Here is a 27,522-nt window from a genome sequence, read left to right on the forward strand (position 1 = left end):
CTCAATTGCAAATTGCTTTTAAAAACATTTCTTCATGGTATTTTTAAGAGCACTATTTGTTATTAAGCATCTTCCTTTCACAGTCCAAATCTACTTCTAAACGTTATTATTGCTCATGGTAAACCCATTTCAATTCTCTGAAAACTACTTTCGAGTGTTCTTCTGTCTGTGCTGTTTCCACGTAAGTGTGCTGGCACGTGATTGCTCTCCCTGTAAAGCCTTCACTACCCCCACCCCCCACCCCCTGCCCCAAGGAGACAGGGTGGATTTGAATCAGAATGCACAGTGTCAGCATTGGAAGTCTTCCTCGATTTCATCTAAATGAATTCGCATCTTTGCACTGCCCTTGTTCAGGATGAAGAAACTAAGGTATTGTGGGGGAGGGGGTCACAAAGCAAGTAGCAGCACAACTAAGCCAGGGCACAAGGACCTTCCAGTCTTAGAAGACTCAGTTTGGGTTCCCTGGAAGCAGGTGCAGGTAATTTATTTGGGAGGTGAACCGGCAGGAGAGGGGGAACGAGGCAGGGCAGGGAAGGCGGCTTTTCAGGACGAGTTAATGAGCAGGTTAACTCTGGGCAGCTGGGACTCAGTCCCTCGAGAACCTCTGGAGGTGGATTAACAACAAGCCTCGGAGCTGTCCCACCTGAAGGGCAAGGAACTGGCGGTGCTCTTCCAATAAGTCTTGCTTGTCGCTGGTTGGGGGCTGCTTCCAGCCCTTAATTCCCCAGCACTTCCAGCCTGTTCTATGCAGAGGCCAAGCATTTTTCTGTAGCTGGAGAAAGCCCTCAGCAGAGTGTTGTGGGGGCTTTCAGCAGGAAGCCACCCAGCAAACAGGACTGGCGAGTGCCTAGGGGACGTCTGTGGGGCAGTGACAGCCTCTGCTACAGTGGTCAAATGCTCATTCTCTCCTGTCCCTGGTCAGTAAGCCTCACAGCTCTGCCTCAGAGGTGAGAGGCTGAAACAAAACGTGATTTATAAGGGAAATTAAATGTGTCGGGTTGGTATTTGCAAATGAGTAAACATGATCCCTATTTTACGGGAACCCAGCATGCACTTTGTACCTTACCCACGTGCCGTCCCTCTACCTTGCGTGACTTCTATAAAACTGTTCATCCTCCAAAGTCCAGCTCCAACGTGCACTTGTTATGTCTTTTCCTGATTCCTCAGGAAAAATTAATTGCCCCTCCACCCCCCTTGCTCTGACAGCATGTTGTGCTGGCTCTAAAATAACGCAGCTATGTAGTGTCCTGGCTCCTTGTGGGCCCATCTCTGCTGCTACTAACAGTGGTCATAATAGCCAATGTTTATCGAGTTTAATCCTGACTTTACGTGCCAGGCACTGTTTTAAATACTTTATGTTAATGAACTCATTTAATCCTCTGAACAACTCTATGAAGTAGCTGCAATTACATCTCCATTTTGTAGAAAGGAAACTGAGAGGGAGGTTAAGCGACTTTCCTAATATCATATAGTTAGCAAGTGGCAGAGCTGGGATTTGGTTCCAGAAGGTCAGGCTTCCAAGTCCCTGCTCTTAACCTCTGCACAGAACGGCCTCTCTTTGGCTCCGGTAGAGAAGGGGGCCCAAGGACTGAACTCTGGGTATTTCCAGCAGTTTTTAGGGCCTCATGCCGGGTTAAGAACTATTGACTATAGAGAATTTTAAACAGGTAGGCGACAAGATTTACATTGTACAAAGATCGCTCTCGCTGTAGCGCATAGGGTGATGGGAAGAGGAGAGACTGAGAATAGAGCTAACAGTCAAGAGATGGGTGCAGCAATCCGAGTAAGAGCTGAGGAAGTCCCAAGTTGAGCATGAAACCTCCTCCTGAGCTGACCCTGGCTCACCTCCCCACCAGCCCCCCACACGGCAGGGCACCCGCTCACGTGGTGCAGGGGGCACCTGCACATGCACCTGGCCGAGGGCGCATGTAGGGGCAGTAATGCAGCCTGGGCTCTGGCTGCCCCCCTGAGCCCTGGCGAGGAGTCACATGTACCAGGAAGAAGGGTGCCTTTTCCTCACTTGCACAAAGAAGCCATGTGGACGAGCAGCGGCCATGTCGATCCAGATGTTTTAAAGTACTTTTTGTTTCCTGATTATGGCGTGGTTTTCCCCACCTCTGTGTCTTGAATATTTGGTTTCCTCTGCTAAGGATGCTCTCTCATTCATTCATTAATTCATTTTCACTTATTCATACAACAGATTTTTTTAGCACCCACCGTGTGCCAGGTGATGGGGACTCAGTGGGGGAGCTTACAGTCTAAGGGATGAGATGAATATTAGTGTAATAATTATGTGACAGATATGTCACGCTGACACTTTTTTTGCAGGTAAAGTCAGGGGACCATGAGCCTATATGTTGGGTGCTGGGGACTTATCTGCTCTGGGATGCAGGTGGCCACGGTAAGGTCGTCACTGGGACAATATGGCTTCCCTTAGGATGTACGTGACTTTTATGCTGAGATGTGAGGAACAAGGAGGAACTAAACAGGCAAAGAGGGGAGGGAAGGAGAGTGGAGTCCTGCTATGTTTAACAGCATGCTCATGAATCTCTGGGTTAGAGGAGACAGGTCTGGAGCCCAAAGGAGACTCAGCCTAATAAAAGGAGGGGGCAAGTGAGGAGGAGGATCCCAAATGGAGGACCCAGAGCCATGAGAGAATCCACGGAGAAGGGGCCTGAGGACCACGGCAGCAGCAGGAGGGGAGACCGAGGAGAAATTCCCAGAACAGGCTGCTGAGGAACTTTTGAAAATAGGGATGTTCAATGTTTAATCTTAAATTGTGCTTCTGTGGTTTAGAAGTCTTCCCCTCCCCAAACTTTCAGTATAATCTTTTGCACACAAATGCCTTATGTGAATGGTTTGGGGGACAATCAGGGGAGAAAGCTGCGTCCCCAGGAAGGGTCAGTGGGGAGCAACGAGAAGAGTTTAGCCATGTGAGGTGACACAGGTAAGGTCAAAAGGGCAGGGGACACAGAAAGTTGGAGGCAGCAGTGACAAGAGGTATTTATAGAATGCACTGTATTTGAACCTCAAAGAACTAGAATTTTATTTGTATTCAATTATGATGAGTGATTAGTATAAAATGATGACCAAAGGCAGCATTAAAGAGGATCCAATGAGAGGAGGGGCAGCCTAGACAAGGTGATAGAAGAAGGAAGGGACATTCTCACCCATGTCCTTGGCAAGGGGACAGGGCTGTGGTTTCATTCCAGACATCTGAGCCTCAGGGGGTAAACTCCAGCTGAAGGAGGTTCCTCCCTACCAGCTGACTCCCCAGGTCACTACCCTCCAGCCACAGTGCAAAGGCCACCAGGACCTTGGAGAATTACTAATTCAACATTTATTGAATACCTGTTACTTTCTGGGTACAAAGTCACAACGGACATTGTCCTTGGTCCTTGCCCCTTGGAGGACTCCGTCTAGTCAGAGAGACAAAGATCACACTACAGTGATCAGTGCTGCCACAGAAGCAGGTCCAGAGGGGGTGGGAGCAGGAGTTGACCCAGTGGGGGGCATCAGGCAGCTTCCTGGAGGAGGGACGCCTAAGCAGGGTCATGGTGTTTTCCCAGGTGGGCAGAGGCCTGGCAGGCAAAGGGCACAGGCCCAGCTGCAGTGGCTCCTAGGCTGCCCCTCTGCAGGGCTTACCCTCAAGCACAGAGCAGCCTGCCTTGATACCTCTTGTTTTCATCAAGTCCTGTCTCTCCAACTGGATGCTGTTCCTCAAGGCTATGGAGACTTTGTACGTGTTCAGATGTGAGAGTAGAAAAGGCAGAATTTGAGTAGTGCCAAGGAGATCCCCTAGCCCAGAGCTCCCTGCCCAAAACACCATCTGTGACTATGCTTGCATGCCACCCGGGTCCCTCACTCCTTTGGGTCTGACAGCCACCATTGAGGAGCCGCCAGTGGAAGTATAAGGCCCTCCTGGGTGGATGCCTGCTAGGAATAGATGGCTGGGAATTGGGAACTAGAGAGGTAGGGAAGGAGAACAGGGAGAGGAAGGGATGGGGGTTAGCCAAGATGCACATGGACTTTCGCAACATTCTTGCCACTGCTTTTCTCCTATCCTCCACTTTTTTAACCTCAAAACACACGTGTAATAAATGTTTCTGAGTAGGCTCACCAAGAGGGTAGAAACAGTGTTTCTGAGGTAGGCAATGTAATGGAAAGAGAGACGCAGTGTGAGCCCTGCTGTGTGGCTCTGAGCAAACCCAGTGCTCACTCTGGGCCTCCATTTCTCCAAGTGTCCAGTGTGGAGGCTGGATTAGATGTTCCTCAGGGGCTCTTGCAGCTTTCAGCCTCTGTGGTCTCCAGTTTGCACAGCAAGGTGGGAGGAAAGCCTGTCTCTGTGTCTGGCTGGGCTCGGCCTGTGTTTAATCTGTCTCAGCTGAAGCCAGGTCTGCAGAGTCAGGCAAAGTAGCCCCAGAGGAAGACATTGATGGCCAGCAGGAGGATGGCATTGACGTTGCAGATGCTTCTCCAGAGTGGCTCCTCCTCGATGCTGGTCAGCTTCTGCTCCAGCACGGCCGTCTCCGCTGGGCTCACGGCTTGCACCGGGGCCCCGGAGAGCCCACAGAACCAGCCCCAGAGCAGCTTTCCCCAGGACCTGTGTGGGGCTGAGGGACAAAAGCCAGAGGGGAAGGAAAGAGGAGGCAAGGCAAGGTTGGAGAAAACAGAGCGATGAGAGAGCAGGGGAGGGAGAGAGATGGTGAGAAATGGAAGAAAGGGATGAGGCGCACAGAAAGGGGACGGGGTGGAACAATCGACTTAGCCCTTTCTGCTAGCCACAGATTGAGTGCTGAGTCAGGACTCAAGGCTGAGCTCTGACCCTGGCCACAGCATCCGAACAGCCACTGAGCAGAAGCACCTCAATGCTGCAAGGAAGGTGGTGTGTTAAAGAGTGAGAAGAATGCAGTTCATCCCACTTCAGGGCACACGCCCCACGTGAGGATGGGGCAGGGGGCGCATCTTCTCACCCAGGAACCAGACAGACGGCTGCACCGCCTTGGGAAGGGCACTGGGCTGGAAGCCAGGGACCTGTTCCAGGGCCAGCGCTGCCATCACCTGACTGAGGCCATATGCAATTGCTCGCTCAACTCCCCTGAGCTGCAGGTTCTTTCTCTCCCCAATAGGTCAATGGCATATGTCCTGTTCTCCTCCAGATCATTTTGCGTCTGATGAGAATGGAGATGTGATGGCACTTTAGAAAGGTACCAGTGCTGGAGCAGCGGGGAGAGGTTCTGGTGAGTGTAACGTTCTACTCGTGCACCAGACCCTGTCAGTGCAGACACGGCTCCCCAGTGCGGAGAGGGCACTAGAGGCAGCACAGTTCATTAAAAATGAAGTTTTAAAGAAATAATAAAGAAAATGGATATTTTAGAAGTATTTTTTTGGATTAGCAGATAGCATATTAAAACAAAATTTATATTAAAAAAAAACTTTCACTGAGGTTTAATAGAACCCACTGGGAATGCTTTCTTGTCTTAATGGCTTTGGACTCAGTACTTGGTAGGTTCAATGCGACTGCCGAGTGTCAGAGATGCGAAGACCCCGGACACCGTCCAATCACGGTCTCTCACTGGACAGAGGAGGAAAAAGCCTCAGAGAAAGGAAGGGACTTGCTTAAGGTCACATAGCCACAGAGCCACATGAAGAGCAGTAACAGGAATTCAGCATTTGATTGTAGACCAGACTTCTTCATTTTACAAGTCAGTCCCAGTACTCTCTGATTCTTTTAAGTAGTTACTGGTGAGCAATGACTCAAAAAATCTAAATCTATCCTCAACCTGGGACGAATATATTTCTTTCAGATCTACTCTGCTGTCCTTAAATTTTTTTTTAACTCTTTTTGGGGGGACTTAAAATTATACTGCCACTTTGCTTTCTAACCTGGGGACATCACAGATGAGCTTCCTCTGCCTGTAGCCTTTCAGGAGGATGCTTCCTTCCCATTCCCGATGTTTCCCTGGGCAGGGAAGGAGCGGCTGCGTACCCAGCACTTGCTTCCCCTGCTCTTTCACTCACAGTGGCTGGGCACGGACTTCTCTCAGAACTTCTTGGCCGACTCAGTGCCTCCTTTGCCCCTCTTGGGAGCAAGCCACCCACAGGAAGCAAGCACTTCTCTGCTTCTCCAGGAAGAGGCTCTGCCCCTTGGCATGGGTCCAGCAGTGGAGGGCTGCCAGTGACCACGGAAGTCTGTCTAGTCCTGGGGTGCAGCCATGGGAGAGTATGAGCTGTGCCCACCTTCCTTCCCTTTGGGGCTACCTTCATAGCCTCTTCCCTTCCTCTCTCCTCTCTCTTGGTAGCTGCCTCCCCTACAAAGAGCTGTGCTCTCAGACTGCTTCTGCCGTGCCATAAGGCTCATAGGGGCCAGGACCTGGTCCTTGCACTGATGGGAGGAGAAGCAGTTTTGAGACCCCAACATCTGTGCATGGACCACAAAGGTTGAAAAAGAGGCAAGGAGTTACTGCTAAGAAAAATATACCTGAACTAGTTGGGACAACTGATTAGACCAGGGAGGGTGACTTTGAGATTTGGTGGTGCTTTCTTTCTTTCGTTTTTTTTTTTTTTTTTTTGGGAGGAAGATCAGCCCTGAGCTAACCTCCGTGCTAATCCTCCTCTTTTATGCTGAGGAAGACCAGCTCTGAGCTAACATCTATTGCCAATCCTCCTCCTTCCCCCCCCCCCAAAGCCCCAGTAGATAGTTGTATGTCATAGTTGCACATCCTTCTAGTTGCTGTATGTGGGACACAGCCTCAGCATGGCCAGAGAAGCGGTGCGTCGGTGCGCGCCCGGGATCCGAACCCGGGCCGCCAGTAGTGGAGCGCATGCACTTAACCGCTAAGCCACGGGGCCGGCCCTGGTGGTGCTTTCTGAAGGGAACCTACGTGGGTTTTGACCTTGGAAGTTTGTAAAGGATTACATTCTCCATTACGGATAGCTTTTTATGGTGGACCACTGGCTTTTACCTGCTGCAGCTTGGGCAAGAAGCTTCGAGTCTTAGATATTGGTGGGATTCTGGAGCTCATGATGTCATCAACTCGAGGCAAGTGGCTGTTTCTCTAGAGTCAGGGCCTTAGCATAGGTGAAGTGCCTCGAGAAAGGTGGGAGACTTCTCAGGCCTCAGGGGAAGCACAGCGCCCCTAGAACCTGGCAAGGGCATGGGAGCCGAGTGGCATGGTGCTGTCAGCATTTGGGTCCTCAAAATGCTCGTAACTTGCTGGAATTATTGCAAGTTTGGCACACCAGAGGCTGGGAAGGGAACTAAGACACTTTTTGGTGCCCTGTGGAGCTCTGCCCAATCCAGTGGGAGGGGCCGCTACCCGAGGCACCCCAACTCCACCTGGGCCCTGGCGCTCCCACTAGCTGAGGCAGGCCGTAGCTTTAGGACGTACGTTTCATTAAATTTCAACTTACAAGAGCAAGAGAAATTGATTTGGGAGTTTAACTTGCAAACTAACTTAACTTTTTGACTTTAACTTTTCCTTGGGAATTTAATACTTTGGGAAATCTCTATGATGTTGTCATTATATCAAAATATCTTAACGTTATTATTTACTCACGCTACAAGAAGGTTGTAGCTGTGTTATGTCTTAAACACCACATTATACCTCATACCAATTTTCAACTTTAGATACTGCATGGCCTGGCAGTAAATTTAATTGATGTGCTATCCTACCACATTTAAGAAGCTCCAGGAGGCAAAGTTTATAGGGCCTATCAGCAGCTCAAGCAGGTACCCTTAGGAACGGTGGTTGCTCTGGAGGAACCTCACGAAGACAGGCAGAACTGTATGGACACATGGCTGCTCTCGTCCCATGAGGGACAGCTGTGCTTCTGTGTGACTGTAGGCAGAACTGTTAAGGCCAGTGAGGAAAAAAATTTAAATAAATGAAGTGGTAGTGAGGGGGGCGGTTTCTTTGTCATGCCTGATGTTTCCTTCCATGTGGAAGGAACTCAATTAGTGTAGCACCGTTTGATTTTCTGCCCTTAGATTCATTCGACCCGGGGGAGGTAAAGGGACTCCCTGTTGGTAGAGTTGGTAACGATAAAGAGGGCATACTTCGCTCGATCCCTCCCTCCTCCTTCGTGGCAGTGCCGTGCTCACAGGGCACCTGTGATGGCTACCTCTGCCTAATGCTGGGATTCGATATTAAGAAGTGCACCTCCTCATGGATATAAACCAAATCCTTCCACCTACACTTTGTCAGTAATGAGGGCAATATTTCGGCTCCCATCTGCCTTACTCATTTGTCTTCTTTCTCAAATAGTTTAATAGCCATGTGGGAAGGGAGGAGGGGTGATATTTTTTGGGCTCCCTCAGAGACCCCATCCCCAAAGACCTCCAAAAGGGGGTCTTTGGGGACCCAAGACACGGTGTCTGTCCCCACTGCTCCTATGTGATGCGCCCCCCAGCGTGCCCTCAGCCTACCTCCAGGCTGCTCGCAGTCCTGGCTGGAGTCCTCTGCCCCTCCGCCTCCTGCAGGGCACTCCCCATCGGGGGATGGCAGCTCCGATATCCCTGGTGTGCCCTCATGGGCCTCCTTCTCCAGCTCAGAGCCAGGGCAGTTCCGTGTCCACCACGTCAGGCGGGCGAGCTGGAGGGAAAGAAAACACTGCTTGACTCAGTTCCTTTGGAGGGAAGTCCTCCTGTGAAAAAAGAGGGTCCTCTTCCCGGGAGGCCGCCAGAGCAGCGAGGAGTGCGGGCACAAGCACAGGGCTGGGAGTCAGGGCGCCTGGCCCCCTCGCCTGACGGCCCCTTCCTTTGAAAACCTGCTGAGCTCCCGCTCCAGGCCAGCCTCGTGCCGGGGGCTGGAGAACACACCGGTCCAGTCAGGCACGGCCCTGACCTCAGAGCTCACAGCCCGGAGACACAGAGCCGGATGGGAGGGACGTGCCCCGTGATGAAAGGCTCCCAAGGGCAGACTGAGGAGTTGATACTCTTTAAAAAAAAACTCGTAGGCAGTGGAGAGGCACTGCAGACTTCAGGCAAAGGGAAGAGAGGACAAATCCTGGGATTCAGAAAGACCTCTCAGAGTGAATTGATGGGATCCAGCCCCGAGGCTGTTGCTGAAAGGAAGCAAGAAATAAAGAGGGCTGAGGTGATGGGAGGGAGCAGTCTTAAAGAATGTTGAGGAGTGAGATCCACAGGCTGAGGTGACTGACGAACGAGCCAGCTGGGTGAGGAGACGGAGGCGGCTACCATGGCTCTCAAGTTCCTGCCTTGGACATTGGATGGGTGGTGGTGCCCCTCACGGAGAGAGAGCGGACAGGAAGAGGAGTGGGTCTGCCTGACAGTGGGAGTGAGAGAGACTGAGAGGGAGGGGCTCACGCACACACACACATATGATGATGAGCTGGAAGAGTCTGTAGACCCTCCGAGTGGAGGTGTCCAGTTGAGGAGAAGCAAACCCTATGTCCCCTGGACAGCCCTGGTGGCTTTCCCTCTTCTCCCTTTTTGGTGGCTCAGCAGAGAAGAACACAGCAAGCTCTGTGGCAGATATCATGCACCCAGCCATCACTACTTGAGCTCTGAACTGCCTGCTTTCCAATAAGGCTCTTTTCCTGGGCAGGCCGCTCTTTGTTATGTATTGAACCAGGTACTTCTGCCCTGTCCCCCAAGTTCCTACAAATACGTGCAGCGGTGCGGGGTGAGGGGCCCCTTTCCTGGGACGCCTTCCACTGGGCATCCAGCTGTGCCTCTCTATGCGATTATGAGAGCGTGGGCTGCTTCTTTGCTTATAAGTATCTCTCAATAAACTTTACTTTATACTTACACTGTGTGTCATTAGCAGCACGTGGATAGTATCTCTGTGTCACCAGGAGGCAGTTGGATTTTGAGTTTGAATCTTGGGAGAGGGGTTTTGGCTGGAGATGGAGAATTGAGTGTCTTTATGCAGAAGGTTGTTGAATTCACGGGCATGGATAAGATAGTGCAGGGACAGTGTGGGGTGAGAGGGGTTATAGGCCAGAGGTGGGTCCCTAAGGAACAATGATATTTAAGGATCAAGAAGAAAAGCCCATGAAGAAGGCAGAAGAGTGATCAGAGGGTGGAGAAAAAAATCCAGGAGGGAAATACGCCATGGACATGAACAGAAGAGAGGTCTGCAGGAGGCAGGAAGTGGTCAGTGGTGTCTGGGTCTCCTCGGAATTCACTTAAAATAAAGATGGGGAAGTGACCACTGATTTTTAGCAACAAAGTTATTGGGGATCTTGGTGAGAGCAATTTCAGTGGGAAGGTGGGGACACCAGCCAGACTGCAGTGAGTTGAGAAGTAGACAAGAGGTGGGAAGTGGAGGCTGGAAGTGGAGACTATTCTTTGCAAAGTTTGCTGTTGAGGGGCAGAGAGGGAGGCAGCTGTAGCTAGAGAACAGGATCCGGGGAGAGGAGTTTTATTTGGGAAACACTTCTGTGTGGGAGCGAGATAGCAGAGAATGGAGAAGAAGTTGAAGCTACAAGCAGTGGGAGAGGATCATTTCTCGAGTCAAGCACTGGAGAAGTCGGCTTCTCTTGGCTCATCTGTGAAGGCCTTGCTTGTTGGTAGGAATTCGTGACACCAGGGGTGTACAGTTGTTGTGCAAACTCTAAAGCACCATACAGGTAAGGGGCGTTATTAATGATTTTCACCCAATATTCCAGAGACCAGCTTCTGGCATCAGCTCTGTTATGGGCTGAATTGTGTCCCCGTAAAATTACTATGTTAAAATCCTAACCCCCAGGACTTCAGTATGTGGCTGTATTTGGAGATGGGGTCTTTAGAGAGGTAATTAAGGATAAGTGAGTTCATTAGAGTGACTCTAATCCAATATGACTGGTGTCATAAGAAGAGGAGATTAGGACACAGACAGGCATGGGGGAAGACCATGTGGAGATAAGACGAGAAGATGGCCATCTACAAGGCAAGGAGAGAGACTCAGAGGAAACGCACCCTGCTGACACCTTGATCTCAGGTTTCCAGCCTCCGGGTTTCCAGCCTCCAGAACTGTGAGTAAATGCATTTCTGTTGTTTAAGCCACACAGGCTGTGTTCCTTTGTCACGGCAGCCCAAGCAAACTACTACTCTGTTGCTCCAAAGAAAGAAGATTTCAAAGACTGGGCCTCGGTGCCCAAGGACTGGTGAATCCATCAGCCTGGGAGGCAAGGACTTCCAGTTGAACTCTTACTCTGCCAGATTCTCTTTCTCTTCTCATATACTGGCTTCTTGACTGGTCAACAGATCCCTATTCATTCTTCAAGGTCCAGCTCAAAGTGATCTTGTCTGAGAACCCTCCCCAGCCCCAGGGGTGACTGCCTCGCCTTCTGTGCTCGGCCCCTCCATTTGAGCTTGGTCCTTCTGCACTCTCTCTCAGTAAAGTAACTGTATTAGTGTCTGTTCCCCCCACGGACGGTTGCTGGCAGAGACCATGCGTCTTTGTAACCCCAGCACAGTGCCTGGCACATAGGGGGCGCTCGCTGAGTCATTTTCCAGTTGAATGAATTACTTCTCACCTGGGAATTAATAACCCAATGAGCTCCTCCCCCCCAGGACATCTGTATGGCAACAGGGGAAACCACAACCCAGTGGAGTAACACTCGGTGGTGGAATTCCAGGCACGGGGGTAGGGGGAGCATCTTGAGGGGCCTCAGTACGAGCACCACTTGCCTTTTCCTCAGGGATGGGGGTGGTACAGAGGCTGACAGTGACAATGACGATGGCAGTGAGCCCACAGAGGAGGAGTGCAAAGTAGAGGTAGTGGAAGTCCTTCAGCACAGCTGGTCTCCGGTCCACATCCCCACAGGCTGGGGCTGGGTAAGAGAACTCCAGGATCATGCGCACAAGGCCCACTGCTAGGCCAAACATGAGGCCCCAGAAGGCTCCCTGTGGAGAGAGGGCAGACACGGGAAGGGCTGAGATCCAGGTGGCGGACCCCAGCAAGCTAAAAGCCACTGGTTTGTGACAGTGTTTGCAAGTCCACTGTAATGAGTTCCCCATGGATGCAGAGGTTTGTCTTAACTTAAACGCAGACAGCGGGGATTTTGGAAAGGGCACAAGCTCCAGAGCCAGACAGACTGGGATTTGGGTCCTGGCTCCCTTACAGAATGGCTGGAACAGTGACTCCACCTCCCTGACCTGGAGTTTTCTCATGTGCAATTAAGAGAAATTAGTAAGGACTAATATTGAACTAGAATGTAATATGCTTTTGTAACAAACAGGGAAAACCAAGATCCCCCTTCCCACTGTCTGTTATGGTACATTGAAAATCAGAATAGACATCTCTCTTTTGTTACTTTTATTTTTTTCCTGTCTTTTGCCTTTTTTTTTTTTTTTAACAAAAGAAAGTTCTGTTACCTCTCATATCTTCTTTATAGCACTGTTTGACCCTAACCTATACCTGTTCCTCATATGTAAGAGTCAGGTGACTTGTATTTTCAAAAATGAAATGTTGATCATGATTTCAAATATTCTGGAATGAGCAGAAACACCCAGAATTCCACTGAATCCTGCTGTGCACCACTGTTATCAGTAGGGAGATTAGACCTCTGCAAACAGTAGACGCCAGTAGACACCTTGCTCAGCTACTCCACTGGGGGTGGGGTTCCTGTGATCTCCTTTGAGCTCTCACGTGGCTCCTGTGGAGTTGTGTCCATGATGTCCCTTACCTCCCCAAGGCACAGCCTGCAGATGTGTCCTGGGGAGTAACCAAGCTTACCGTCCTGGGACCTCTAGCTCCTCCCAGGCTGCTGTCAGGTTTCTGCAGTTTCATGAATGGTGCCTGTGTGGCGCCTGTGTAAGTTCACCCTTTGTTTTGTGATCGTCATTGCTGTCATTTTTCCTACATAGAGAACCTTAGAGTAGCAGAGATAGCGCAGACCCTCAAGACCTTCCAGTCTGTCTTGGGCTTTCACACACACTGTTCCTTGTATCTGGAACACTCTTCCCTCTCCCATTCATCCTTCACTTCATCCAGGAAGGCTTCCCTGATCCCTGCCAGGCATCCCATAGGCTAGGTACTCACCCTTTACTCTTATAGCAGCCATTATACTTTATTATTATTGCTTATTTAACCTTGTTCCCTCCCTGCTGGCCCAGTGATAGCAGGCCTCCTTGAACCTTGTAAACCACTGCATCCAGTCAGGAGCCTCCAGAATAGGATTGATAAATGTTTGTTGAGTGAATGAATGAATCTGGACCCAATGCTACCGATGGGGAGTTGGAAGCCTAGAGGGGGCAGTTGGTGTGCTCAAGGTCACACAGAGAGGCCAGGTTATGGACAGACCCACTCTCTTGCCCTCTGGTGTCCTGGGGGAGACAGGTGCACTGCTGTACTCACGGGCTCTGTGACCCTCTTGCAGAAGATGGCCAGCAGGAAGAGAGCAGTGATGGGCGGGGCCAGGTAGCTGGTGACAGACTGGATGTAGTCGAAGAGCTGCCCGCTGTTGGAGCTTTGGATGAGAGGGATCCAGAGGATGCTGATGACAACCAGGAGCACCACAAACACTCTGCGGAGGGCACAGGGAGCTGTGAGGAGGGCTTGGGGCGGCGTGGCGTGGGGCGGGGCGAAGATGACCCTCAGGGACCGGGAAGGGAGAAGGAGGAGAACGCGTGATTGCTGAATCAGAGAATGTTAGAATGCCAGAATCTCAAATCTAAGATTCCAGAAATTTAGACTCTTAAAATCCCAGAATGTCAGAATTCCAGAATCCAAGAAACCTAGGATTTTTGAATTGGTTGCTTTTGAGGTCATGTGGCCCACCTGCTCTTCAGGAAGGAGCCAGACCTTTCACCTCACCGCCCACCTCACGAAACAGCCGCTGGTCTTTGCTCGGGAGCCTTGCCTTCTCTATCACATCCAGACCCTGTGCGGGACAGCGCCTTCTCCAGGATGGCTCCAGCCTCCAGAGCCCTCCCTTCCCCAGGCTCCTCCGGCTTTAGTCGTCTCTCCCTTACACTGGCATTTAGCTCAGAGCAGGGACTCCACCTTCTTCTCCCGACTCGCCCTCAGCTGATCCTGGCTCAGGCTCATGTCCCCAAAGTGCTCTCTTTGTATGATTTTGCAGGTGGATGGACAAGTGGATGACAACCTTTTCTTGGATGTGTTGGGTGCAATAATTCATTGGGCCAGGAGATGGCACCCAATCCCCACTGATGAAATAAGGGGCAGTAAAACCAGGTGCTCTGACTGCCAGTCCAGTGCCCAGACCCAGCTACATCTCCTCTGGTGACCCAGGGCAGGCAGGAGAGGGGAGAGGGGGTCTGCCTACAGTGAGAGGCGCTCTGGAAGGATGGGCCAGCGCACCTGCCCACCACCATCAGCTCCTGCTCTGTTGCCTTCCTGCGGAAGCGCTGCCACACGTCAACGGCGAACAGGGTGCTGCTGCTGTTGAAGATGGAGGTGAGTGAGCTCATGAGGGCGGCCATGATCACAGCAACCATCAGGCCCCGCAGACCTGGGAGGAGACAGGGTTTGTGGGGTCAGCTGGCCTGTTAAGGCTCTACCAGCAACCATGGAGGCTGCAGTGTCCAGTAGAGTCAGGTGTCTGGGGGAAGGGAGGGGGTAGGGAAGGCGTTGGATGGGGTTCCCACCCCACACGGATAAGGAATCCAGGAGAATGAGAGGCCTGGTTCTGGCCACGCCCTGCCTCTGCCTTGCTCTGTGGCCTTGGGTGAGCCATCCGCCCTCCCTGAGCCTTGTGTCCTCATCTACACCATTCAGGGGTGGGAGACAAGGTGATCTTGAAGGTTCTCTGCAGCTTTGACATCTCAGTCCGGGTTTCAAAGTTTGTAAACACTGATTAGTGGGTTCCTGGTGGGTAGGAGGATGATGGTTAGTAATTGAGTGTTTTCAGTGTGTTTGTGCCTTTTTCATCGACGCTGTGGTGCCAGGCCAAAGCCCTGGCCTGGAGGGCAGAAGCCCTGGATTTGTTTCCTGGTTCTGCAAGTGTGTTCTAGCTATGTGATCTTTGACCTAAAGGAAGGATTTTTCCTTTCTTTCTGAGCCTATTTTTCCCCTGTAGCAAGGGAGGGACCCCACTGATATCTGAAGTCTCTCTGACTCTAACGACCAAGCGTCTAGAAACACCAATGCTCACCCTGGGGTGATGACTCACTGCCCACCTCAGTCCTCTTTCCCCCCAAATCCAAATATTTCACCACCTCCTGGAGGTCTCCCTGGGAGACTCAAGGTGTCCCAAACCTGGCCAGCATCTTCCTCTGGGGCCTCAGTTTCTTCCTTTGGTTAATAATATCTTTCTAGTCTCCACACCACACACCTCCAAGTTACCCCAGACCCCTTCCTCTGCTCCCTTCCCACCCACCTCCCTCAGTCAGCCCCGCTGTGGCTGCCCTGTCATAGCTGGGCCTCCCACGGTTTCTTTGATTCATTTCTTGTTCTACTGGAAGGAGGAAATAACTCAACTCATCGACTTCCCTCCATAAAGCTGCCCTTTTTCCTGTGTCCCCAATCTCAATATCATCGCAAACCCAAGACCTGGGGGCCCACTTTGGATCCCTCTGTCTTTCTCGTCCTTCAGATACAATTAGTCATCAAGTCCTGCCAATTCTACCTCACAAATATCTTTTAAACCCTTCTGTCCATCTCTAAAGCCACTGACCCGCTCCAAGCCAACATCACCACTCACCTAGACACCGCAAACCCCTTGTTAATCATCTCCCAGCCTCCCCTAAGCTGAACCCTCTATGTAGAGTGGTCCCTCTAAAGCACAAATCCAATCACGCACACTGGCCTAAAAGCCTCAGCGACCCTCCCTTGCCCTCAGAGTAAAGGCTAAGCTCTGGAACGAGGCGTGGCCACGACCTCCTCTCCACGAAGCTTGTCTTCATTCCCCTGCATATGAGCCCACATGGGGCTATTTTCATTTCAGTCTTCATGCTCTCTCTCAACCCTGGGCCTTCGCACATGCAGCACCTCTTTCCTGGAATGACATTTCCCATGCCCCTCTGCCTTTGTCTGCCTAAGATGCTCCTCGGGACTCAGCTCCATTTCCTCTCCTCTGGGAAACCCTCCCCGACATTCCCCCAAGGTGGGTCAGGTGCCTCCTTAGGGTTCCCTCAGCTCCACTGTGTCCCCACACTGGTCACATTGTATTGTGCCCTCTGCCTGGGTACCCTGGAGACTGCATGGAGCCCGAGACAGGGGCCTGCCTTTTATCCCTGCATCTCCAGGACCAGGAAACAGAGCAGTGCCTTGCAGACACTTGTAAAAAGTGTGTGTGTGTGTGTGTGTATTGGGGATGGGGGTGTGGAGGTGGATGTTTTTGTTCTGCCTTCCTGTCCATGTCTATCCTTAATGCAATCCCTCTGGGCTGGGATTGGAGGAGGCTGGGAGGCAGGAAAGAAGCATGGTGTAGGGGAGACGGGACTCACCAACGGGCATGAGACCCATGACCAGCTTGGGGTAGGCGATGTTGGAACATCCCACTCGGGCCCCGCAGACTCTTTGGCAGACATCGGGGTCCACGCAGCCCACCTCATCTGCAGAAGAAGCGATGGCAGTTAGAGCGGAATCATCCTGTGCCTTGTCAAGTTGGCCCAATATTGGCTTTCCAACCCTACAGGGAAGTGTTCTGCTGACTCTGGCAGAAGCCAGCATTCAGAGGGTCATGGGGCAGGTGGATGCTTGGGAGCTACGATTTAGCTGTCTCTGGTACATTCCTCGACCATCTACTGCCCTGCAAAGCCTGATAGACTCTTTCGGGTTCTAGGCCTTATACCTTGAGGAATGGCAAATATGCTTGGAAGGCATCGAGAATGCCTTAATTGGTCTTTCCCTTACAAAGGGAAAGCAGGATTTTAAAATCACATTCAGATACAAACTTCTTCTACTGAAATACTTATTGTGTGTTTGGCCCACAAAGCCTAAGACACTTACTGTGTATTTTTTTGTGTGTGTGAGGAAGATCAGCCCCAAGCTAACATCCGATGCCAATCCTCCTCTTTTTGCCGAGGAAGATGGGCCCTGGGCTAACATCCGTGTCCATCTTCCTCTAGTTTATATGGGACGCTGCCACAGCATGGCTTGACAAGCGGTACATTGGTGCGCGCCCAGGATCCAAACCTGGGAACACTCTGGTCGCCGAAGCAGAGTGCGTGCACTTAACTGCAACGCCACTAGGCCGGCCCCCTTACTGTGTATTCTTAACAGACAGTGTGCGACCGCCTACTCTAGTCCAACAATGCCCGTGAGGGAGACGAGCTCTTACCTGGGTACAGGGCCCGACTGATCATACCAGGCATGATGATGAAGAACATGGGCAGGATCTTCAGGTAGCCCCCCAGCACTGAGCCTCCCTTGGCATGGGACAGACTCTTGGCAGAGAGAGACCTCTGCACAATGACCTGAAAAGGCAGCAGTGGAGGTGTGCTGCTCAGCCGGGTCAGGCTCAGCTCAGCCACAGGTAAGCCCCGATGTGGTCACTGACTGTGCCCCTACAGCAGTCACAGAATGAGTCCCAACCCTCTGTGCATCCAGATGCCCGGTTTTCCCTCAGGGAGCCACCCCAGGTCGTGGTGGGCTGGGCTAAGCCTGGCTGGGGCATCACCTGGTCCGTGCACCAGCACCAGATGGCCAGCACCGTGAGCCCGAAGATGAGCCCTGGCCAAGGGATGTCCCCGCTCACAGGGTCCCGGAGCATGTGGAAGGCGTCGGGCCGAGGGAGGTGACAGGTGGTATTGGGGACTGTGGCATTAGGGATGGCCTGCCTGTACCGCTGCTCCAGGCCTGGGTACCAGCCCACCTCCTGAAAGCCTGTGGGAAGAGACCATAGTGAGTGAAACAGCCCTGAGACCCCACTGGGCCTGTCATATGCCACACACTGCCCCCCCCCCCAGCTCCCAGGCCCCTGTGGGGGCCCTGGGCTTGGAACTGGGATGGGACTTGGGAATGAGGGAGGGATGCAGGGCTCAAGCTCAAGACCCCTAGTTTGGAGTAGAGAGAATCCTGCTCTCTGGGAGCCCCAGCCTGGAGCGGGGACATGGCTCTGTGCCCTGGAAAGTTCCCATCAAACCATAGAGGTGACAGCCAAAGACAGATCAGAGAGGAATTTAAGAGTGAGGGTGCGGGTTTTCAGGTCTCTTCCTTACCCAGAAACATGAGGACCAGGGCTCCCCCCACCATGATCACCGTCTGCAGAGCGTCTGTGTAGATCACGGCCGTGAGGCCCCCTGGGGACCCAAGGAGAGGGCTCATTAGTCAGCACCAACCGGGTATTCCTCCCTGGGTGCCGGCCCTGTGCTTGGCCACTGGGGAGACCAGGGAAGTCACGGAGCCCTCTTAGCAGGTGGACTCCGGCCCCTGCCTTTCCCTGCACCGCATGCTCCCTCTGCCCCACCCGCAGGGTCGATGCTGGTCACTGTCACAGGCGCTCAGGTCTAGCTCTTTCCATCCCTGACGGCCTCTGACTGTCATGCCACAGCTTCTTGTTGTTCTGTAATAAATATCCCAAGTCTGTTTCTTTGCTGTGCTGTTAGCTCCACCAGGAATATTCCCTTTATCCCCACCCAGCACCCATTTAAATCCCCCATCTTTCCAGGCCGACGTGGCCATGAGTAAGTCTGCCCTGAGCCAGCATCCCCGGGCCCCAGGCCTGTGTGAGGTACTCTGGAGGAGACAGGGGAAGGCAGTTTGGTGGCTTTTGTCTGGAGCAGCCCACAGTGACTCTAGTCCAGGTGACAGTCTGCTGATCGCCACCCTGCTCCCTGTTACAGTCCATCTTTGTCAGTATCTGAGGGTCTCTCTTCCCTGTCTCTTTGGCTGGCAGTCTCCTCCTGTTTTGGCCCTTTGTCTCCCCTTTTCTCTGTTTCACCGTGTCTTTCAGTGTTTTCCCCTGATCCTCCATCTCTGTCTGCCTCTCTCTGTCCCTTCCTGTTTCTCGTTCTCTCTCAGGGTCCGTTTTCTCTCTGCCCCTCTCTCTGGACATCTCTCTCCTCCAGTCCTTCCCTCTGTGTCTCTGCCAGTCAGAAGCTTCTCTCTCCTTCTCTCCCTCTTTCTCAGTCTCGGCTCCTGACAGCGGCAACCCGACGTGACCTTCCCTCGGCCCTACCTACCTGCAATGGTGTAGACAGCCGTCACCACCAGCAGGATCGCCGTGGAGAGGTAAAGGTCCCAGCCCAGGGCCACCTGGATGAAGATGGCTCCAGAGAAGATGTCAGTCTGCAGAGAGCCAGGACGCAGGAGGCCAGGTCACTCGAGACCCTTCACGTGGCCAGCAGGGTATGTCACCTTCCTGCTCAGCAAATCTAGATGCTGTCAGCCCTCATCACATGATGAGGATGAGCCTTCAGTGCGGTGCTGGGGGGGATGGCCTTGCAGACACTGAGGAGCCATGGAGATTTTAAAGCAGAGGAGGACCGCATCAGACTTTGAAGCTGAGACAATGTCATCTGGTACAGTGACAGGACAGTCTGTTGGCCGTGAAGGGAGTGATGAAGGAATGAAGGGGAAGACTGAGGAAGTGAACAGGCAGCTGGAGTAGGAGAAGAGGAGGCCATTTGGGAGGACAGTAGGAGCCAGAGGGCCCCTAACTGCTGCCTGACAGAGCAGAGGCCCACTCAGCTGCCAGATGGGCATATGGCTGACCTGATGGGGCAGGAACCCCAGTGCAGAGAACCACGGCTTCTGAATACTCCACATGTTTGGGTTTATTAGAGGACTTGGCATGCGTCCTTTCCCTAAGCTGACTTAGGCTTGTTTTCAAGCACTGGGGCAACAAGAGGCTGTACATTTTTTTCAGCCCTAGACCTGGCAACTGTATGACTCCGAGCATGCTTGTTGATCCCATTCCATGATTGTTTTATGAACCCATGAGAGAGGCTACAACACAGCAGAGTGGCAGGTGACCTGGACTGGGTCATAGGACCCAAACTTTAGTGCCGGTCCCAGAGCTTGCCTTCTGTGTGGACGTGAGCAAATCATTTGACTTAACGTTTGTTTTCTGAGTTTAGGTCAGTAGAGGAAGAATAAGGACCTTTCTAACTGTAACATTCTAGGCAATTAATGCACGATGCTGAATGAAGAATCAATAAATGGAAAGATAAGTGAACGAATGAACTCTAGATTGTGAGTTCTTGGAATGGAGGGACCGTCATTTACTCAGCAAACATTTGTTATTCATCTCTGATTACCCCACTGCTGAGCGGGAGCAGGTGATGAAGGTATGTGGATTCATCCTTCCCTTCTCCTATCCTTCCTTCCATCTATCCATCCATCTATCCATCTATCCTTCCATCTATCCATCTATCCTTCCATCCATCCATCCATCTATCCATCCATTGATCCAGCAAGAAGCCGTGCCCTGCACTCAGCGTTTTCAGAGAGAGAAGAGAGCCACACGTAAGTGGGTACTCACTGAAACCTTGGTGAAGATGTAGAGGATGAGAGACAGGACAGACATGTACACCTGGATCCTCTGGCCCCCGAATCGCTTCTTCAGGTACTGAGGCATTGTGACCACACCGGCTGCGATGTACACAGGGACAAAGATCCAGCCAAGGGCCAGAAGCATCCAGGTTGCCTGGGGGGGTGAGGAGAAGAAGGTATCCATGTCCCAGATGCAGATGGAGGTGTGGTCCCCTACCCAGAGGTAGCATTGTGCAGAGGAGAGCCCTGAGCAGGGAGGTAATGGACCAGGGACCTGATCTCAGTCCTGTGTGACTTCTGATGAGTCCCTCTGCCTCCTCCAGGCCTTGGTTTCCTCATCTGTAAAATGGGTTTTCAATTCCCCATGTAGCCTCCCCAAACACCTCTGAGGTTCCTCTCTGCACTAAGGCCAGGGATGGGGTAGGGTGGGGTGGGTTCAGACCCCCATTATCCCTGAGAAGCCTCCAGGCCAGCTTCCTTACGTTCCACTCGAAGCCACCCACAGCAAGGCCTCCAGTAGCCCCTGTCCCAGCCAGGCCCATGAACAAGCCGCTGCCCACATTGCTGGACATCAGAGATGCTCCGATCTGCAAGGCACAAGTGGGGTCAAGGGTCAGGGGCCAGTTTTAATCCAAATCAATCTGGAGACAGGACCACGAGCTTCTGGAGCTGGTCAGGAGGCAGAGAGAGCAGGACCTGACTCAAGGAATTTGAGATCAGAGGGAGAGGAAGAGTGGGGAGCAGAGAGGAGGTGGGGCAGAACTGACACTTATTGGGTACCTACTGTGTGCAAGGCACTTGCTAGGCACTTTATATGCACCAATACACTGAATCTCCACAAATATTTGGAGGGATGGGTATTAATCTTCCCAATTTACAGAGGAAGGAATTAATGTCAGGAAAAATCAAGTCACTGGCTCAGGGCCACCCAGTGAGTGAGTGGCAAAGTGGGAAAGAAAAGAAGCCACGGGAAGCAGGGTCCTGTAGGGAGGATAAAGCTCTGCACTTGGCCATCAATGTAAGGGCTTCCAGAGAGAAGGAAGCTGATGGGGAGGTGGGGAGGTCCCCACGAGAGGGATTGGGGGAGGCCCTCTGCCACCCTGGTTCCTACAGGCTCCCAGGCAAGGCCAGGTAGAGGGAGGAGCCCAGGGGCTGAGCACAGGCTGGGCAGCCTCTGAGTTGAGCTAATTTTTCTCCAGGAGGCCAGCCAACCACTCCTAGGCAATAGGAGCCATAATAGCTATAATGATGACAATCATGGCCCTCGGTACTTACATAGCACTGCCAGGGGCCAGCTACTGTTCCAAGTATATTAACTCATTTAATCCTCACCATGACCCTGTGAGGTGGGACCCCCATCCCCCTTCTACTGAGGAGGGACCTGAAGCACAGATAAACGACTTGCCCAAGTTCCAGATCTAATGATGACACAACGAGGATTTACAGCCTGGTTGTCTGGCTCCAGGAACCACTCCATGATTGTTGTCATGCACCTAATCAGCACTCATGAGTGTTATCTTCTATTATTAGATGGGATCCTTAATTGGGAGGGGAGGAGGGCAGAGGGAGGGGCTCCGGGGCCCGGGAGGAGGCGAGACCTTGGGGACAAGACTGGGGGTCGGAGGTGAAGAGCTATGTTCCAGTCTTGCACCCTGTGTCACCTTCCCCTCTCAAAGCCTCAGGTTCTTCACCTGTAATATGTGGGGCTCACCTGCTCCCGCTGCCTGTTCTGGAGAAGCCGAGCAATGGAGAGTGAGAGGAAAGAGAAGGTACTGAGCAGGTCAGAGAAGAGGCAGCCGCGCAGCCTAAGGGCACAGAGATTACAACCGGCCTGACACGCTCATGGCTGAGGCCTTTGGGCCACACCCTGCCACACACACATGCATGCACACACACACACACACTCGTGGATGCACACACACACTCACTCCCTCAGGTGGTCCTGGGGATGCTGCCAGGCTGGACTGGACCACCCAGCCAGAACAGAGAGGAGGCAGACGAGGAAGCAGAGGAAGAAGGCTCCCGCTCCAGAGGAGGAAGGCTCCCCTAGGCTCCCCCGGGGCAGCTAGGGACTCTGGCCCCGCCAGCTCCCAGCTCGTAACAGGGGGCCACACGGGCCTCTCTGGAGCAGGGATGCTGCGGCTCCTTCTGCTCTGGCTTCCCAGCCACACACTCCCCTCGGGGCCCAGGGAGGGGAGGAGGCACTGCTCAGGACTGGCTGAGTAGGAAGGGGTGCAAAGCTACTGGACTTCTATCACAGACCCCCAGACACACAAGCTCCAGCACTGCAGCTGGAATGGAGATTCCCACCCAGAGCTGGGTCTGCTTCTGGCCTCAGGGGAAGCCTGCTCTCGGGGCAGGAGGCTCAGCTCACAGCCCTGCTCCCTCGGGAGGGGCACCAAATGCTCCTTCCTGCAGGAGGCACGTCTCCACACCCACCCGTATTTGTGGCACCATTCTCCTGCTGTGAGGCCACGGCTTCTCCTCACACGCACAGAGACACAGAGCACCACTCTCCACAGAATTGACAGGCAGCTAGGCCGGCCCTAGTTACTCTCCTGAATGGACCAGAGGAGATGTGCTCTGTCCTGCTTCTGGTCCCTCCTGCTGACTGTCTCCAGGGCTGTGATTTAGGGAGGGGGACACCAGCTGAGCAGAACGGCCTCCAAGGGACTTGCCTTCTTCTGTTGAGAGGGTAGCTGGCAGCACCAGTGACCCTGTCACAATCCCTGTGAGCTGCCAGGCCCTCAGCCCCCACATCCCTGGGGATTCTGTCACGCTGAGGGCACAAGAGCTCCTCGTCCCCACCTCTTCCTGTCCCAGATACCCTAGCCTTTCTGGGAGCTCCAGAGGCCCCCTGGGTCTCCTCTACTCTTTAGTGAGTCTCTACCAGTGGTGGGCGGAAAGGCGGTGAGAACTAAGACAGGGTGTGAAGATGGTTGGCGACGTGTGTGCGAGTGTGCGAGTGCATGCACGCACATGCCATGTGTGTGGCTTGTGAGGGCCTGGGCTTGTATACGACTGCAGCCACCACAGGGCCAATAACTCCACTGTTAGTTTTCAAGGCAGAGCTTACCTCCCTCCATCCTGCAAGTTGGTTTTGAGGACCAGGAGGAACATGTGGGGTGGGCCGATGGTCACGAAGGCCTCAGGATCAGGTCGGAGGTTGTTGGGGACTTCACCTCTGTGATGGCCCGCATTTAACTGCTCTTCGGGGTTAAGCTCATGTGTCACTTTCCCAAGAAAATCTTTGCTAATCCCACCTCCACCGTCGGGAGGTCAGGGGCTTCCCGCAAGCGCCCACAAGGTCCCGCGCTGCCCGCTAGCTCAGCAGGGATCATGTCATTTAGGAGTCCGTCCGCCCAGCTCAACTCTGAGCTTCTCTAGGACAGGGACATTCTAGCTTTTCTCTGTAGAGCCCACACTTAGGAGGTGCCCAGTGGATGCTTGCCTGAGGTGTGCATTACGAGATGCCTCAGGTTGTGGGTGCATTTAGACTGGAGAGAGAAGGAGCCCACAGCCAGGAAACCCCCTCGGGGGCTGCCGCCTTGGTCCAGGCGGGACAAGATGAGATGAGGACTCAGATGCTGGAGGAGGGGGGCGGGGAGGGTCCACTCACCGGCCACCAGCTCATGGACCTCCCTGCCAGGAAATAGCCGCCAATGGTCCCTCGGCTTGCACGGTAGGACGACTGGAAAGGAAGCGGCGAGAGGTGAGGATTTCCTGAGCCTCCGCCAACCTCTGCCCTCCACCCCAGAGTCCCTGCCTGTCGGCGCAGGCGCCGTGGGACGCAGAGGGCGAGCACCGAGGAAGACGGTCTCACCAGCTTTAAGCTACATGCCTTTGGGGGGTCACGTCCTCTCTCTGCGTCTCACTGCTTGTGCCCCAGGGCTGGTGAGAAGAGGAAAGGAGCTAAAGGAGGTCGGAAGCCCCCCGTGCACGGCCCAGCGCTGAGCAAGCGCACGAGATGATTGTCATTGTCCGCGCGGGTCCCCTCATCCCTCCCTCCGTCCAAACCGTTTCAGGACATGAGTTGGTGTCTCAGGCTCAGGCTGCGGTGGCCTGTCCCCTCTTCCCAGCGGAACTCCCGCCCTGGGGGCTGGAGGACAGAAAGCGCTGCGGTCCTGAGGGTGGGGGCTCTGTTTGGGGGCTTCCCCTGCCCGGGCCTGACCACACCACGTAGGCCCATCCGGGACCTGGAACAAACTCTGTCGTGCACCAAGAGCTGGTCAGTAGCGGCCTGTTTGGGGACTTGCTCTGAGGGAAGAAAGGAGAGTGGGGAGTGGAAGCCCTTTCTCTGGGGACTCTGGGAGGGCAGGGCCTGGGGGCTAGAAACTTGAAGCCAACAGGTCTCTCACCCCGTCTAGAGACAGGAGAAATGCCTGAAGGAGAGGAAGGAAAAGGGAGATTTAAAAGAAGCTACTCTTCCTCAAGAGAAAGTAATTAACCAGTCATGGGGAGGGATCAGCGTTGCAGGGATCAGCATGTGCGGGGATCAGTGTGTGGGGATCAGCATGTGCGGGGATCAATGTGTGGGGATCAGTGTGTGCGGGAATCAGTGTGTGGGGATCATTGTGGGGGGATCAGTGTGCGGGGATCAGTGTGTGCAGGGATCAGTGTGTGGGGATCAGTGTGTGGAGATCAGTGTGTGTGGGGATCACTGTGTGGGGATCAGTGTGTGTGCGGGGATCAGTGTGTGTGGGGATCAGTGTGTGGGGATCATTGTGGGGGATCAGTGTGTGCGGGTATCAGTGTGGGGATCAGTGTGTGTGGGGATCAGCGTGGGGATCAGCGTGTGGGTATCAGTGTGTGTGGGGATCAGTGTGTGGGGATCAGTGTGTGGGGATCAGTGTGTGTGGGGATCAGTGTGCGGGGATCAGTGTGCGAGGATCGGTGTGTGCGAGGATCAGTGTAGGGGATCAGTGTGGGGGGATCAGTGTGTGGGGATCAGTGTGCGGGGATCAGTGTGGGGGGATATCAGTGTGTGGGGATCAGTGTGTGGGGGTATCAATATGTGGGAATCAGTGTGTACAGGGATCAGGGCGTGGGGATCAGGATGTGTGGGCATCAGCGTGTATTGGCTTGGTGCCTGTTAAGCCTTTGCTTGAACTTTCTGGTGTCACCTCTGGTCCCCAGGGAGGCCAGATGAGCAGAAGGAATTCATGTTACAGATGAGGAAACTGAGGGCCAGAGATGGGCAGCAACTTGTCCAAAGTCACAGAGGAATTGGTGCTTTTCACAGCCGGCTACCTCCCAGAAGCCAGCAATCATTTGCCCATTTCTTCCTCACCAGCCCTGGGAGGCAGGGACTATTCACCCCACTTTACAGATGAGGAGACTGAGGCCCAGAGAAGGTTCCCGACCAGCTGGGCTTGAATCACCTTCTGCCTCACAGCAGAGTCTAAAGGTGCTGGCACTTCCCTTGGATGCCACGGTGATAATAGCGGCTGTTTATTGCTATCAGCTGTGTGCCCGGCACTAAGCCAGATGTATAAATTGCGTCACATCGCTGAATGTCATGACCCCACTCTACAGTGTAGTCCTTGCTTTTCTCATTGTCCATATGAGAAAACAGGCTCAGAGAGGCTTTATATATTCCCAGGGCCACGTGGCCCTCACTGTTGGAATCAGGATCTGAACTCAGGGCTCCCTGACCCCAAAGCCTGGCACCTTCCCATGGCACTGAGGCCCCCAGGGAACAGCGGAGACTGGAAGGATCCACCTGGCTCCCTCCCTGTGAGCACGTCAGAAAGTACCGTGCAGCCATGCCAAGACGCTAACTAGTGGAGGGGGGTAGGCTGGGAGTCAAGCATTCGCAGGGTTCGGGATTTGGGCACGGGGAAGAGGGAAGGAATGAGGCTCCGGGGCAGCCAGGGATGGGTGGGGCCAAAGGCAGCGGATACATAGAGACAGGGAGTCAGGAGACGAGACGGGGCTCGGGCCTGGCCTGTCTCTGGCTCGCTGTGTGAGCTCAGACCTCAGTCTGCTGTCTGTGAAAGGCTGGCTGAGAGGATGATGCCTGAGGGCCCTTCCTCCTCGGCCCCGTGCTTCTCTGATCTGCCTTCCTTCTGCCCATCCCTCCTCCAGCTCCACGACCAGCCGGAGATGAGAGCCTGCCTCTGCCTCCCTGCAGGCCCTAACCTCTGGGCATACTCACCCAGACCCCCACGGCGATGACGAAGACGAAGTACATCACCAGGACCCCGATGTCGTAGGCGTGCAGGCTGACTCCGGAACCCAGCGCCGAGCGTGGAGCTGTCGCAGTGCTGCCCGCGTTTCCCGAAGCTCCAGGCCCCATTGCTGCCGGCTCCGTGCTCATCTGTTAGTCAGTCACCACCCGGCTGGACTTTGAGGTGCTGCTGGCTTCATTCCTTTCCTTTAATGATTAAACAGCCCCGAGTGCCGTCAGCTGCTGAGAAGGCTCTGCGCCCCACTGGCGTGGAAGGTCCTGGTCCCCTTTCCCCCTAAGTGCCACCCCCATCCTCTGCAGGACTGTCTCCCTTCCCCTGCCCTCACTACACACACACACACACACACACACACACACACGCAAACACACATGCACACACACACCCCCCCCCCCCCGCTCTGGAGAGGAGCAAGAGGAGGAGGAAGAGGAGGAAAGGAGGGGCATCTTAGAATCATGGGCCTAGGAGGGGCTTCAGAAGTCAAGTTGTTCAAGCTCCTGCTTGTGTGGAGGGGAAACTGAGGCCAGGCAGGGAAAGGTGACACAGGAGGTAAAGGCGGAGCTGGGCCTGGAGTCCAGGTCTCTCAAGAGTCAGGTGCACGCATGTTCCTTACCCCGGTGGGAGGGAGACTGGGGGGAGAGGGAAGAGTCTGCCCTTACCCTTGCAGAGCACCCACCGAATCAGCATCCTGCCTCCAACCCACCCAGGCGTGATTTCCCCTTTTTTTTACAGCGTGGGAAACTGAGACCTGGGAAGAGACATGGTTTATTCCAAGCCACAGAGCGGGGCCAGAATTCACATCTTCTGAGTCCACCCTCCTGCTCTGTGCTCTGACAAATGAACGCTCCTGTAAAGGACGCAGAGCCCCCTGGGCCCAGGGAAGACCATCTGCCCCAGGACTCAGGCAGCCTGCTTTCTAGCCCCAGCTGCTCATCTCACTGAGCTGCAGAGTGACCGTGGGCAGGTTGTTAAGGGACTCTGAG

At 53.5% G+C, this 27,522-nt stretch overlaps 1 protein-coding gene across 2 annotated transcripts; it reads right to left on the reverse strand.

Annotated features, from left to right (window-relative positions):
- Positions 1-2,968: 2,968 nt before the first annotated feature.
- SLC5A9 (solute carrier family 5 member 9) lies at positions 2,969-26,691 on the reverse strand. Of its 2 annotated transcripts, XM_087445783.1 has the most exons (15): positions 26,509-26,691; positions 23,971-24,042; positions 20,834-20,938; positions 20,619-20,690; positions 20,341-20,505; positions 19,040-19,145; positions 18,077-18,157; positions 17,536-17,741; positions 17,197-17,332; positions 16,361-16,468; positions 14,274-14,424; positions 13,308-13,476; positions 11,639-11,854; positions 8,429-8,594; positions 2,969-4,613 (listed from the first exon to the last, which is right to left on the reverse strand). In XM_087445783.1, the coding sequence occupies exons 1-15, from the start codon at positions 26,668-26,670 to the stop codon at positions 4,405-4,407; spliced, it is 2,124 nt and encodes a 707-aa protein (XP_087301909.1). In that variant the 5' UTR covers positions 26,671-26,691; the 3' UTR covers positions 2,969-4,404. The 2 variants fall into 2 exon arrangements, with proteins under 2 accessions (XP_087301909.1, XP_004438580.1); XM_004438523.3 differs by lacking the exon at positions 20,619-20,690.
- Positions 26,692-27,522: the final 831 nt, after the last annotated feature.

The sequence above is a fragment of the Ceratotherium simum genome, chromosome 22 (assembly GCF_057802395.1).
Source record: "Ceratotherium simum simum isolate JZ-2026a chromosome 22, ASM5780239v1, whole genome shotgun sequence".
Lineage (NCBI taxonomy): Eukaryota > Metazoa > Chordata > Mammalia > Perissodactyla > Rhinocerotidae > Ceratotherium > Ceratotherium simum.

Bases quoted from the DNA above. Each gene is read 5' to 3' on its own strand.
- SLC5A9 (XM_087445783.1), bottom strand. From the start codon at position 26,670: ATGAGCACGGAGCCGGCAGCAATGGGGCCTGGAGCTTCGGGAAACGCG. The intron at 17,742-18,076 runs GTAAGGAAGAGA...CTCTTCCCACAG, and splicing joins CCTGGTCCTCATGTTTCTGG to GCTTTCAGGAGGTGGGCTGG. The intron at 4,614-8,428 runs GTAGGCTGAGGG...TTTGTCCCTCAG, and splicing joins GGACTGCGAGCAGCCTGGAG to CCCCACACAGGTCCTGGGGA.